Consider the following 15405-nt stretch of genomic DNA (forward strand, 5'->3'; position numbering starts at 1 on the left):
ATAAACTGTGTGTGTGTGTGTGTGTGTGTGTGTGTGTGTGTGTGTGTGTGTGTGTGTGTGTGTGTGTGTGTGTGTGTGTGTGTGTGTGTGTAGAGTATAAGGGATGGATAAGACAGATGGCATCAAATTCAGCATTTTACATTACAGTATGTATGCCATGTGATACTGTAAACAGATTACTATGGTAGAGCTTACCATTAATGTTACTCACCCTTATAAAGGTCAACTACAGTCAATTCAGTCTTATGGTACAGTGAGAACATTCACTTTATTGGTAGCAAACTCTGTTCTATAGCCCAGAACCTCATGGCCGTGTCGAAACTTCATCACACCGTTTGATAACACACTGAATAGATTCTATTACAAACATTATGGATTCAATTACATAAGTTAGGTAATGTAAGTGTATTTTCTTATGTGGCATCTATAGCCTGTTACTATATGTACTGTAGTATATAATTCAGCAACAAGGGTGATTTGAAACATGTATCTTGCATTGTTTGCTGTTAAATGAACTGATTGTTAGAATTACTAAATTGAAAGAAGATCATACTGTTGTGTTTTCGGTGATTAAACCAAATGTTCTCATTACATATTATAAAAATCTTGTGTTCAAAACAACGATTATATGAAATTAAAATTAAAATTTCATCATTTACTCACCCTCAAGTTGTTCCTAACCTATATGAGTTTCTTTGTTCTGCTGAACATAAAAGAAGATATTTTGAAGAATGATTATAACAAAGCAGATAGAGCAACCGTTGATTACCATAGTGTGGGGGGGGGGATACTACGCTAGTTAATGGTTGCTCTATCTGCTCGATCTATCTTACAATCATTCTTCAAAATATAATCTTTTACGTTCAGCAGAACAAAGAAACTCATATAGGTTAGGAACAACTTGAGGGTAAGTAAATGATGACACAATTTTCATTTGTGGGTGAACTATCCCTTTAAAACAAGTTTGATTCTGTGTGTGTGTGTGTGTGTGTGTGTGTGTGTGTGTGTGTGTGTGTGTGTGTGTGTGTGTGTGTGTGTGTGTGTGTGTGTGTGTGTGTGTGTGTGTGTGTGTGTGTGTGTGTGTGTGTGTGTGTGTGTGTGTGTGTGTGTGTGTGTGTGTGTGTGTGTGTGTGTGTGTGTGTGTGTGTGTGTGTGTGTGTGTGTGTGTGTGTGTGTTCGCCTGCTTGCCACTGGTTGGATATACAGACAGTATTGCACAAACATAGACAAAACATAGCCATAGAATTAAATGAATAACTCAAGAAAGACTGTTGATAATAAACTAGATTATTTTTTAACAAAGACCAGGTATTTTACTTAAAATTGTCATAATATACATCAATGAAAATTGGATCAAATTATCACACAGTTTCAGTCTTAATATATCTATGAAAATTAATCAAAGTGTTTTATCAAATTACACTAACACAGTTTCAGGCTGCTAAAACATTCAGAAGAACGATAGAGGGTGACCTATTTGGTCATTTCCTAGGTGTTCTTGAAGGAATGATTGTATCTTCTCACTGAAAAGATTTGTATGGTAATCTCTGGTGTCTGCTTCTGAAGGGGGGTCCTGTCTTTTTAAGCAGATGTCCCTCACTCCCCAGCTTACGACACCAACCTAATTAAAGATTTTACAGATATTAAAAAAGGTTCCCATTTCTCAGCTTCTCTTAAATTAATCTTTAAATTTACCCTGTAACACATTTTGGGCAAATTCCAATTGCAAATGAACATCTTCATGGCTTTAAATGTGTATGTGTGAGGCCCAGATAGCACGGTGACATTGATACTATGTTGAGTTTTGATATAAACCATAATTGTGGTTGAGATTGACATTTCAATGTTTAAAGGGATCAGCGTTGAAATTTTGATGTTGTTGTTTATTTTGATTACTATTAATTTTTTTATCTAATCCACTTGGTTTTGGTGGCCTTCGTGATTTTAGCAACTCTATTGAAATATAGTTGAAAAACACCAATAGACGTTTTATCACAGAGGAACTGGTTACCGGAAGTGCTCGTCGAAGCAGAGTATCGATTCTTCCGGTTTTGTATATTTTCAATGTGCTGTAATCACCTAGTTAAATAAACGGCTCTTAAAATTAGCATCCGCAGGAGGATTTCAAATTAGATATTCTTACGATTACTGTGCACAGAATTTTCCAAACTCAATAGTTTTAATCCAACATAAGCTGATCTGAGAAAATTATTAATTAATATTCAGAGTAGCCACGCTGTCAACTGTTTAAGATTAATTAAATATTTGATTACATTTATTAAAGGTAGTTACCATGCATTCATTCATCTATTTTAATACTGCTCTTACGAAAATTAACCATGGTTTTACTACAAATAAAACCAAAACAACACAACAGTTAATGAGAAGACGAGCACTGGACTGCGGTAGGTTAGTTCGGAAATAAATGTATTTTATTCAGAATGCACATTTGACATTTCAGCAGGTGTAAGATATGAGATGTAAACATTCTCAGTTTCTAAATGCATAACATTACTACACATGAACATACTCCCACGTATTATTTTAGAAGTAGGACCTTTATCCCGCCATATCAGTCTCACCCATGCTTTCCTCAATTCTTGTTGTGGGAAATGTGAGATAAGGGTGTTGTTGTTTAGAATTAGAGCAAAGCTGCAGTAACACCGGCGAGAGAATTCAGCCATTCATTTTGATTGCGTTTTGATGGGACCAGTAGCGGTACACTGCTCCACTTACTGGATATAGGAAGTGTGATAAAGTGTGATGAAGTTTGAAAATGTGCACTGATTGGTAAACGCCCATTTTGCTTCTGCATGTGAACTTCTCAGTAGTCTAAAGGTGTGTTCGACATACCGCAGTAAAGATAGCTTGCAATTCGATATTCAGAATTTGCTTGGCCATAAATCCCTGGCGCGCAGTCGTAGACATGCAAATAATATCGCATGTCATTGTTCATGATTTGTGAATTCAGGTTATGCGGTCCTCCGGTCCGAAATCTGTTTTTTTTCATAGTGACTGTTAATTTTATATTGTGTATAGCTTCAAAAGTTGGACACTTAGAAGACTGAAACCAGTGTCATCTTGACCTTCTTGATTTGTAATTTGTTTTCACATCAAAGCCCTTGACCACGAACACCTTGCTGAGTCTGCTAGTCAGAATGTGAAATATAGTCATTTTTCAAGTTTCCAAGTTTAACGTACATTTTTTATAAACACGCCGTGGCAGAGCTGCTGGTGCAATCATTGCACACCAATGTTCATTGGCTCGTTTTAGTTACACTCAAAGTATAAAGAGAATTTGTTGACGTACCATTAAAGTGTAGCTGAAATATTAATGTAACTTGGTACATCAGATGGTAACATTGTTTTATGTCGACAACATTACATTTCAGTTGTATTTTCAATGTTTCAACAAATGTGATTTAAAATCAACATCATTGTAACTTTGATCACATTATATTACAAATGATTATTTTTGTTAATTTCAATATTGATTCAACATCAGTGATGCGGAAATCGATCATAGTGTAACGTTGATTCAACAATACCAAATTTTTTTTTTATCTTACCATTGTTTAAACATTAATTGCGGGTTCAAAAGTGATATTGATCCAACATCACTTCATAATGTTGATTCAATTCATTTAGCTTTGACGCATCAACATTGACACAACATTGTTTCAATGATTGTTTGCTATCTGGGGAGTTTCCTCTCTTCTCTTCAACTTTAAAACTTGACGTCTTTTCTTTGTACCCTGGAGCTAGTCACATAACATAATGTTTCCACCATTAAACATATTTCTTACCAATATGTAACTTATTTAAACTTCATATGAAATAATACATGACAAATTAAAATGTGTGCAATATTTCACAACAAAACAAAACAACTTGAAGTATGCTGTTTATACATTATCTCAGACTCTCCCGCCATTTAGCTTTAAAATGAATTGTTAGGACTCACCACTCTGGGTCACATGACCATAAATGTTATAATTAATTCCTGGAAGTGAGCATGGCATGTACCCTATAACAGACTTGTGGAAGGGCCCTTCATGAAGGTGTTCACTTTCGTTTGGCACGCCCCTATTAAGGGCGCCCCCTCGCTGAAGTGCCATTTAAGACTTTACAGCCACATGACCAATATTGTTTTCAAAAGAAAGTGTAAATCTCACCTGAATTAGTCGACCTTTTTTATTCACATAAGTGGCCCCACCTGATTCACCTATTACAAAATGACATGCAGACACAAGGAACTATGTAAGAGTTATATCAATTAATTTAAGATAAAATGTAAACTCTTAAAATGTTATCAACAAATGTTAGGACCTGAATGGTAGATTAGAGCCAAATATAAGCTCCCGTCATGATGGCAAAAATCAAACATACCTTTGCAGGCGACATCATCTACTGCTGGTTCAGTACCACCACTGCACAGAAAATTGTCTGTAACTACGTCCTTTGCGTTTGTCACGTTGCTTTTTTCTGCATTTTTTGCATCTTCAACACAGGCATCCCGCTAAAGAACAGGTACACCAAGAAGTGTTCTTAGATTGTTGTGGATGAAATATATTTTTTTATATCAATACGAATAAGATTCAAATAAGTTTTCTGTTGCATATTGCACATAATTAATGCTAAATGGCTAAATTAAATTCAAGTGCTAGCAAAAGATTGTGCAGTATATTAACTTCGTGACATTTTAAAGGACCCATAAAATCAAAGTTACCGTTTTGCTGATTTAATTTTGTTCATATTCCTGTGTAATTGTAAACCTTGACAAAATTTGCTTTTAGAAAATACACAACATACATTTAAAAAGTACAGCCTCTCTCTTCTAGGTATACAATCTTAGAAAAAACTGATGACGCATAATGTACTGGAGATTTTTTTTTTGAGAGAAACTAATTTTTACATTAATACTACTACCATCATATTAGAAATACGATAAAATAAAATCCTTACATGTTTTCCACGCTTGATTGTGATGCTTTTTATTTGTCGTGGTGTATCCTTTGCGAGCTCCATTTTAGACGTAAAAGCAGCTTCCACAAGTTCATTGCTCATTAGTAATTCCTCTGTAACAAATGCATGGAGAAAAATGTATGACATTTTGTGTTTGGTATGTTTCATTGTATAAGCAGTGTCACATGTTTAATATATCTGCATTTTAACCACTTAAACTCTGCAGCATATTTTGAATTTTTTAGAGGATTTGGCATATCTGAATTTAAAAGAGTGCCCTTCCTGCATACATTGGAGTAAATAGATAAAAATGGTCTCATTTTACAGAAAACACTCTGAATTTTAACACAGTGGTGGAATATTGCATATATTATATTGTATAAATTCACAATTTTATGATAAACACATATAAAAAGTCATTTTTTGATACTGTTTTTAATTAATATTTTATATATATATATATAAAAAAAATTGACCTTTTTTTTCTATGTCCCTTTAGAAATTTTCTTTTGATTCCACTAGGTGGCAGTAAACAGGGGAAAAAAGATTTTTCTTGATATCACCTTCTAAAAAAAAGTTATTGAGATTTATCTGAAAGGAGTCACTGGTGTCTCCAAGTCTACTTTTACGGTGTACATTTTTTATTTCTGAAACAATAGAGCATACCTGAATTTAAAAGAGCGTCCTACCCACATACATTGGAGTAAATGGATAAAAATTGTCTCATTTTACAGGAAACACTCTATATTTTAACACAGTGGTGGAATATTGCATATATATTTATTGTATTTATTCAACATTTTATGATAAACAAGGATAACAAGTCAGATTTTGATTCATTTAAAAAAAAAGTTTTTATTTGAGAGTCTGTAATTTAGGACCTGTTTGGTGTATTTCCCTGCGGAAGGTTTCTTTTGAATCATCTAGGTGGCAGTGAATAGAGAAAAAAGAATTATCTTTCTATCATCTTCTTAACAAAAGTTATTTAGCTTTAATTGAAGAAAGGCAATGTCTTCTCTGAAGTCTCCACGTTTACTCCATAAACCCAAATTATTCAAAGTGCAAAAACAGGCTTATTACCTGTAAAATACTATTTTTACCATGTTACATTTGACAAGAGAATAAACACTTTATCACCTAACTTAACCCATATCATGTAATATATTAACAAAATAATGAAAAGTAGCAGAAAGTAGCAGTTCTTGTATTTTATTATACATAAAGAAACTCCAAGAAAATAAATTAAATGTTTTAGAGAAAAATGTGCAAAAAACAGTGCAAAAACACAATATACAAATCTAAGATATAAAATAACTATATACAGCAAATAGTAACTATGGGCAACAGTGGTCGAGTAATCGAGTACTCGAACGTGACAGCGATCATCGATCATGAGAACGATGATCGCCCTGAAAAATATATATTTGTGATTTTGTATGGGGCGCCGTTTGTAAAGCGACTCACGCTGAAAATAACAGCAACATTTTGACACATTTAGCTTCAAACAATGTTTAAAAAACTGGTATGAATTTTTGGGGGTCACTTTTTTAGCACATTTACAACAATATTTATCAACTTAGAGAAATTTTAAATAGTTAAATCTAAATGTTATATCTAAATCTAAATGTTAAATCTAAATCTAAATGTTAAATCTAAATGTTAAATCTAAATCTAAATGCTAAATCTAAATGTTAAATCTAAATCTAAATGTTAAATCTAAATCTAAATGTTAAATCTAAATGTTAAATCTAAATCTAAATGCTAAATCTAAATCTAAATGTTAAATCTAAATCTAAATGTTAAATCTAAATATAAATGTTGAATCTAAATCTAAATGCTAAATCTAAATGTTAAATCTAAACGTTAAATCTAAATGTTACATCTAAATCTAAATGTAAAATCTAAATGTTAAATCTAAATACAAAATCTAAATCTAAATGTTAAATCTAAATGTTAAATCTAAATATAAATGTTGAATCTAAATGTTTCGGGTGAAACTAAATATTTAACTAATATGCAAATTCAGAATGCAGATAACCGGTTTTAAAATTTAGATTTAACATTTAGATTTTACATTTAGATTTAGATGTAACATTTAGATTTAACATTTAGATTTAACATTTAGATTTAGCATTTAGATTTAACATTTAGATTTAACATTTAGATTTAGATTTAACATTTAGATTTAGATTTAGCATTTAGATTTAACATTTAGATTTAGATTTAACATTTAGATTTAACATTTAGATATAACATTTAGATTTAGATTTAACATTTAGATTTAACAATTAACATTTAGATTTAACATTTAACATTTAGATTTAACTATTTAAAATATCTCTAAGTTGACAAATATTGTTGTAAATGTGCTAAAAAAGTGACCGCCAAAAATTCATACCAGTTTTTTAAACATTGTTTGAAGCTAAATTTGTCAAAATGTTGCTGTTATTTTCAGCGTGAGCCGCTTTACAAACGGCGCCCCATAATTTTGTCTCTTTTTTATTGGTTATTGCGTCGTTTTGAGCGGTACCGGAGGTCTGATTGGTTAGCGTTATACAACACGCCTCCTGACCGCGGCGAAATAAAGTGAAACTTTAGTGACTGCAGTGATGTCTGGAATCACTGTGATCATTGAATGGTTAGTGCAAGATGTGCAGCGCCAATCTGTCATAGCCTACATAGCATTATAATGAGAACACGATGGAAATAGAAAGCTGTAAATGATCTGTGCTTAGTTCCCCGTGTATCAGCTTATCCACAGAGAAACTAGCGAGAACACTCAGACTAGCGCGTGAAGTTCATGTGCGCATTCGTGTCCTTTTCTGCAGATGCACGTTGTAAGATACTTTTATGTTTTCTATATCTGATTAATCTAATATAAGAACCGTTTGGTTGAGCTTAATAAGCTAGAAAAGCGCTGCCGTTAAACCGGCTGTTGTTCATTCTCTTCAGTTTCAGCTCAAACGCATATTTCATGCTCGACATGATGGTTTAGAGACAGTCATATTCTTTTTAGATAGGCTATTTCTTTCTCAGAATCATTGATATGAGTAATGCAGCAGTGCTATACTGGTCTCATATTTTTTAACAGTAGACCTAGTTTATTTAAAGTTGTTTTTCGCTATGAGTTCGAAAACGCGCAGTGATGTTTGTAAACGCTTCGATCATGAATAATAAAATGAAGTGCATGATGTGCAGAGTCAATCTGTCAAAGCATTATAATGAGAACAGGATTTTAATAAAATGTTGTTTCTGTGCTTTCGTTGTCCGTGTATCAGCGTTGTTAAAGGAAGAGCGCATTCAAAATGTTCCGTTTCAAACCCTTCGCCTGTCAAATCTAGCACGCTGAAGTTCACGTGCGCATTCACGTCCTTTTGTGTTGATTTATGCCGTAATAGGTTCATAATAATCTTCATATTAATATTGATATAGGGTGCGTTTGGTTGAGTTTATTAACCAGCTAGCAAGCTCTGCAGGGTGGTGTTATTTCACAGTTTCAGCGCAAAGGCAATGCGCGATATTACTGACTTGGTTATTTGAGACGGTCATTTTATAAAGATGTTTCTTTTTCAAAGACATTTATGCATCATAATCTAGCAGTTATTTTTTGTTTTATATGTTCATGTTTTCATATACCTGTTTTCATGTCACGTTTGTATTTGTCAACAACCATTTTCATAACAGTATTTTCATTATTTCAATGACGGACAGGCCCCGCCCCCTGCACATGCCCCGCCCCCAATTACTCGAGTACTCGTTTTTGAGACCTATCGATGATCGAAATGAGAAATTGACAAAAATGCCCATCCCTAATAGTAACTATAAAAAGTCAACAAGTTACTATAGAAGAAAAAGAAAAAAGCATAACATGTAGTTTTTGTTTTTTGCAAACGTTGAAATATTGCAATAGTTGACGGAACTGCACATTATCCAGACGAGTGGGTCCGTGTAACGCTTCACAATTCAATTTTCAGACCATATAGTGCCAATGCAAAAAATAAAATATTGAAACAAACGTCCATTTTTTCCTTTTTCTCGGTTACTTCATCAGTGGATTTTTGCCATTTTCTCTCCTTTTTTCAAATTTCCTTTTGCTAAATTATGACTTAAAGGGTTAGTTCACCCAAAAAATGAAAATTCTGTCATTAATTACTCACCCTCACGTCGTTCGAGACCCGTAAGACCTCCGTTCATATTCGGAACACAAATGAAGATATTTTTGTTGAAAGCTTGATGGCTGAGAAAGGCCTCCATTGGCATTCAGTACACTTATACTCCCAAGACGGATAAAAGACACTCAAAACATCGTTACAAAGTCCATCTCACCACAGTGACTCTACAATAATCTTACGATGCGACGACAATAGTTTTTGTGCGAAAAAAAAATCAAAATAACACCTTTTTCCAACTTGTTACTGCCTTCCGTGTGTGCCTCCACGACGCATGCGCGAGAATATGACGCAGATCCGGCGTTCGGACAGATGACCCAGAAGTGATTTGTTTACAAGCAGAGGAAGACGCGCGTATCTCAGCTGTTGGATTCTACATTGATCGTGCTTTAGGTCTCGGCGTAGTGCTCAAAATGGGGTTAGAGTGTGCATTTCATGGAATCCCGAACCCCGGCGCTACGTCATATTCTCGCGCATGCGTTTTCTGTTTTACATCGTTATGTAGGCTATAGCCTGCGTCGTGCACGTTGAGAAGTAACTTTTAGTTTAAAAGGCTAACACAGAGGACGCCATAGTTTTTATTGTTAATAACTGTGCTAAATGTAGAATTCAGGTCTGGCCATCGGGAGCAGAGGGCAAAACGGTGGCCTGGCTACTTATTTCGCCCGCTGCTTTGTATTTATCTATACTTATTTGTTATTAGTGCACGCATACACAGACACACACACACTCACGTGCACGCATGCACACACACACACACACACACACACACACACACACACCTACTTTATTATATTGATGCATGCCTCGATGTAGGCTACCCGAATGATTTAAGGACTCGCCATTTGATAATTAACCGATACAAATTATGAATCCGCTACTCTTGACTTGCAGCATATCATAATATAGCCTACATATACATAGGCATATCAAAGCCTATCATTCTCGGCTAACGGCTTGTAATGAACCGAGTTAATGACTGCTAAATTTAAGGGCAAGAGAAGATGTGAGAAGCAGTATATTCAATGAAAAGTCCAATGTTGCCGTGGAAACGAAGAATGATGATCACTAAGTGAAAACATCGGCAAAGGAGTTTATTTAGGCCCAAATATTTTGTATGTTTGCATGTAGGCTAGGCTAAGATGTGAATAAAAGCTAACAAAAATTTGCTGAACTTTATAACTTTACAAAATTATAAAGAAAGAAAAAGTGAAAAGACAGTCACAGACATAGGCTACCAATTCAAATAGATTTTAAACATTTTGCCTTATGTAAATATTACGGTGACGCATTGCTGCCACATACATATTATTTGTTTCACTCAATTATGTCATAATAACGAGATCTTATGAAAAAGAGACTACGGTCTCAATGTGACTACCCTGGTAAAACAAAGGATAAATAAAAAAAAAATCTTATGTCGTAAAAACAACATAATTTTCTCGTAATAACGAGATCTTATGTCGTTAAAACGACATATTTTTCTCATTAAAACGACATGTATTTTCTCCTAATAAGGTGTTGTATAGTGATGTGTGTATATATGTCTGTATCCACATTAGAGAATGTATTTATCCCATGCCTTTGTCACACTTGTTTGAAAGCAGAAAAATATCTCATCCAATGCCTGTATCAGTGGCAGTGCCCATAGCACGAAATTGTTGTAATTTATTGATTGAAGCCTGCAGTTAATAACAGCCATGGGTAGCAGGTGCCATGGATCACTAATGATAAGCGTGTAACTTTAACCTAGTAATGATGGACCCCGGTGCAGCCACAAATATCATAACTGTCTATAATAGGCCTACTGTAATTAAGACATATATTCAAAAATTGTTTTAAAAACAGAAAGACGCTATTTCAGCCTTAGGCTACTCAAAGGCCGTGGAAACATGGCCAGTGGGTTCGTTACGCATGTCAATCCATTCCCGGCTCGGTTTGCTTCTTATGTATTAAATATACAGGCAATTAGATGAACCTTGATCAAAATTAAAATACAATTTATAGAAAACGAAATTCACTTCAAAGAAATGATTTCTGCAAAACAACACTCAACAAAAATCATGTCTGACCCCACTCCATGTTTCCAGACATATTGCGCGTCTTATAGCCTATCTTACTCATGCCAACGAAAGCGCCCGCGAATTCTTTAATATTTTTCATTTTTGCAGGTTTTTTTTACCACTTCGTTATTTTGGCTCGGAATTTCGTTTGTTGGAAATATGAACTGAATTTAGAAATTAAATTTGAAATTAAAAACTTTGCGTTAATAAACAAAATAAAATTTTGAAGCGTTTGGAGTGGAGTAGGCTAAATGCAAAACGTAGCCTATTTAGATTCATAGTTAGGCTATATGTTTAAATATTAGCCTATTGTATTATTGTTTTAATTTCATATGTTGATGATGAAAAGTGAGCAGCATGAGTAAGATATTGGCTATAAGACGCGCAATATGTCTGGAGACATGGAGTGGGGTCAGACATGATTTTTATTGAGTATTGTTTTGCAGAAATCATTTCTTTAAAGTGAATTTCTTTTTCTATAAATTGTATTTTAATTTTGATCAAGGTTTCATAAACTAATGGCCTGTATATTTAATACATAAGAAACAAAATAAGAATCCCGGGAATGGATTGCGTAAAGAACCCACTGGCCATGTTTCCGCGGCCTTTGAGTAAGGCTGAAAGCGTCTTTCTTTTTAATACATTTCTAGAATATACAGTGAGGAAAATAAGTATTTGAACACCCTGCTATTTTGCAAGTTCTCCCACTTGGAAATCATGGAGGGGTCTGAAATTGTCATCGTAGGTGCATGTCCACTGTGAGAGACATAATCTAAAAAAAAAAATCCAGAAATCACAATGTATGATTTTTTAACTATTTATTTGTATGATACAGTGGCAAATAAGTATTTGAACACCTGTCTATCAGCTAGAATTCTGACCCTCAAAGACCAGTTAGTCTGCCTTTAAAATGTCCACCTCCACTTCATTTATTATCCTAAATTAGATGCACCTGTTTGAGGTCGTTAGCTGCATAAAGACACCTGTCCCCCCCATACAATCAGTAAGAATCCAACTACTAACATGGCCAAGACCAAAGACCTGTCTAAAGACACTAGAGACAAAATTGTACACCTCCACAAGGCTGGAAAGGGCTACGGGGAAATTGCCAAGCAGCTTGGTGAAAAAAGGTCCTCTGTTGGAGCAATCATTAGAAAATGGAAGAAGCTAAACATGACTGTCAATCTCCCTCGGGCTGGGGCTCCATGCAAGATCTCACCTCGTGGGGTCTCAATGATCCTAAGAAAGGTGAGAAATCAGCCCAGAACTACACGGGAGGAGCTGGTCAATGACCTGAAAAGAGCTGGGACCACCGTTTCCAAGGTTACTGTTGGTAATACACTAAGACGTCATGGTTTGAAATCATGCATGGCACGGAAGGTTCCCCTGCTTAAACCAGCACATGTCCAGGCCCGTCTTAAGTTTGCCAATGACCATTTGGATGATCCAGAGGAGTCATGGGAGAAAGTCATGTGGTCAGATGAGACCAAAATTTAACTTTTTGGTCACAATTCCACTAAACATGTGTGGAGGAAGAAGAATGATGAGTACCATCCCAAGAACACCATCCCTGCTGTGAAGCATGGGGGGGGGTAGCATCATGCTTTGGGGGTGTTTTTCTGCACATGGGACAAGACGACTGCACTGTATTAAGGAGAGGATGACCGGGGCCATGTATTGCGAGATTTTGGGGAACAACCTCCTTCCCTCAGTTAGAGCATTGAAGATGGGTCGAGGCTTCCAACATGACAATGACCCGAAGCACACAGCCAGGATAACCAAGGAGTGGCTCTGTAAGAAGCATATCAAGGTTCTGGCGTGGCCTAGCCAGTCTCCAGACCTAAACCCAATAGAGAATCTTTGGAGGGAGCTCAAACTCCGTGTTTCTCAGCGACAGGCCAGAAACCTGACTGATCTAGAGAAGATCTGTGTGGAGGAGTGGACCAAAATCCCTCCAGCTGTGTGTGCAAACCTGGTGAAAAACTACAGGAAACGTTTGACCTCTGTAATTGCAAACAAAGGCTACTGTACCAAATATTAACATTGATTTCCTCAGGTGTTCAAATACTTATTTGCAGCTGTATCATACAAATAAATAGCAAAAAAATCATACATTGTGATTTCTGGATTTTTGTTTTTTAAATTATCTCTCACAGTAGACATGCACCTACGATGACAATTTCAGACCCCTCCATGATTTCTAAGTGGGAGAACTTGCAAAATAGCGGGGTGTTCAAATACTTATTTTCCTCACTGTATGTATTACAGTATAACATACAATATATTACAGTAGGCCTATTTTAGATAGTTATGGTATTTGTGCACCGTGGTCCGTGATTTCTAGGTTAAAGTTATGCCACTGATGCGAACATGAGCGGTCCATGGCACCTGTTACCCGTGGCTGTTATGAACTGCAGGCTACATCAATAAATTACGATACTTTCGTGCTATGGGCACTGCCACTGATACAGGCAGCGGAAGAGCCTATTTTACGCTGAGCTTGCTTCTGGTTTTCAGACATGGAAGTGTGACAAATGCACAGTGCTGCCGCTCCCATTACGTGCATCACGTGCTGCGCATAGGGCACCAAGTGCTCAGGGGCACCACAAGAAAATGCTCTCTCTCTTTTTTCACTTTTTCTTCTTGTAGAGTAGAAGAAGTTATTATTAATGTTTAAAATCTATCTGAATTGGTGGCCTATGTCTGTGACTGTCTTTTCACTTTTTCTTTCTTTAAAATTTTGTTAAAGTTATAAAGTTCAGCAATTTTTTTTGTTAGCTTTTATTCACATCTTAGCCTAGCCTACATGCAAACATACAAAATATTTGGGCCTAAATAAACTCATTTGCCGATGTTTTCACTTAGTGATCATCATTCTTCGTTTCCACGGCAACATTGAACTTTTCATTGAATATACTGCTTCTCACGTATCTTCTCGTGCCCTTAAATTTAGTCATTAACTCGGTTCATTACAAGCCGTAATTATCAAATGGCGAGTCCTTAAATCATTCGGGTACATCGAGGCATGCATCAATATAATAAAGTAGGTGTGTGTGTGTGTGTGTGTGTGTGTGTGTGTGCGTGTGCACGTGAGTGTGGGCATGTTTTCGTGAAATATCAGGACACAAATGTGTATAATGACATGGGTATGACACAGGTATTACAAAAAGAGGGTGAAATACGAGGACGTTCCCCATGTCCTCACTTTTCAAAATGCTTATAAATCACACAGAACAAGGTTTTTTTCACAGAAAGTGAACTGCACAGTCTCCTGTGAGGGTTAGGTTTAGGGGCAGGGGCAGGGTAAGGGGATAGAAAATACGGTTTGTACGGTATAAAAACCATTACGCCTATGGAATGTCCTCACATTTCACAAAAACAAACGTGTGTGTGTGTGTGTGTGTGTGCACTAATAACAAATAAGTATAGATAAATACAAAGCAGCGGGCTAAATAAGTAGCCAGGCCACCGTTTTGCCCTCTGCTCCCGATGGCCAGACCTGAATTCTACATTTAGCACAGTTATTAACAATAAAAACTATGGCGTCCTCTGTGTTAGCCTTTTAAACTATAAGTTACTTCTTAACGTGCACGACGCAGGCTATAGCCTAAATAAACGATGTAAAACAGTCCGCGACCTCCCCCCGCTATATGGCACAGTCCACGTAAATTGGGGGGAAAAATAGAAGGAAAATAAAGTCGGTTAGATTTCAATTTATTCAAAAGATAATTTCTTAAGTCATAATTTAGCAAAAGGAAATTTGAAAAAAGGAGAGAAAATGGCAAAAATCCACTGATGAAGTAACCGAGAAAAAGGAAAAAATGGACGTTTGTTTCAATATTTTATTTTTTGCATTGGCACTATATGGTCTGAAATTGAATTGTGAAGCGTTACACGGACCCGAGTGTCCATCAGTGTGCCATTTTCTAAAACAGTTTCTAGATGGCACCAAGCACAATGGTACATTGCACTTTGTACAGTACAATGGAGTCTTTACTTTGAGGCCTGAAAGTTTAGGCTGCCACTCTTCCTCACGGTCCAGACTGCAAAACAAAACAAATCTATAAATCCACATTGCTATTTAGAAATGCATGCTGATATTACTTGCACAAAAATAATTCACATATGCACATAACAGATACAAGAATATCATTTTCATATCCACATAAGATACACAAATAAATGTGCATTCAAATATGAATGCAACA

The 15405-nt window shown here is 35.7% G+C and overlaps 1 protein-coding gene across 2 annotated transcripts in view; it reads right to left on the bottom strand.

Moving 5' to 3' along the window:
- Window positions 1-246: 246 nt before the first annotated feature.
- LOC307136906 (complement factor B-like) overlaps window positions 247-15405 on the bottom strand; it is a 28985-nt gene continuing 13826 nt past the window's right edge. Inside the window, exons 15-18 of one of the 2 annotated variants that reach the window (XM_079834265.1) lie at window positions 4966-5078; window positions 4390-4519; window positions 4176-4225; window positions 247-1621 (exon numbers count right to left, since the gene is read on the bottom strand). In XM_079834265.1, coding sequence (XP_079690391.1) covers window positions 1451-1621; window positions 4176-4225; window positions 4390-4519; window positions 4966-5078 — 464 coding nt within the window. In that variant the 3' untranslated portion in view covers window positions 247-1450. Of the gene's footprint in view, window positions 1622-4175; window positions 4226-4389; window positions 4520-4965; window positions 5079-14894; window positions 15241-15405 lie in introns of those variants that run through there. The other variant, XR_013817855.1, reaches the window with a different exon arrangement.

This window comes from Gobio gobio (assembly GCF_949357685.1).
Source record: "Gobio gobio genome assembly, chromosome: 14".
Taxonomy (NCBI): Eukaryota; Metazoa; Chordata; class Actinopteri; order Cypriniformes; family Gobionidae; genus Gobio; species Gobio gobio.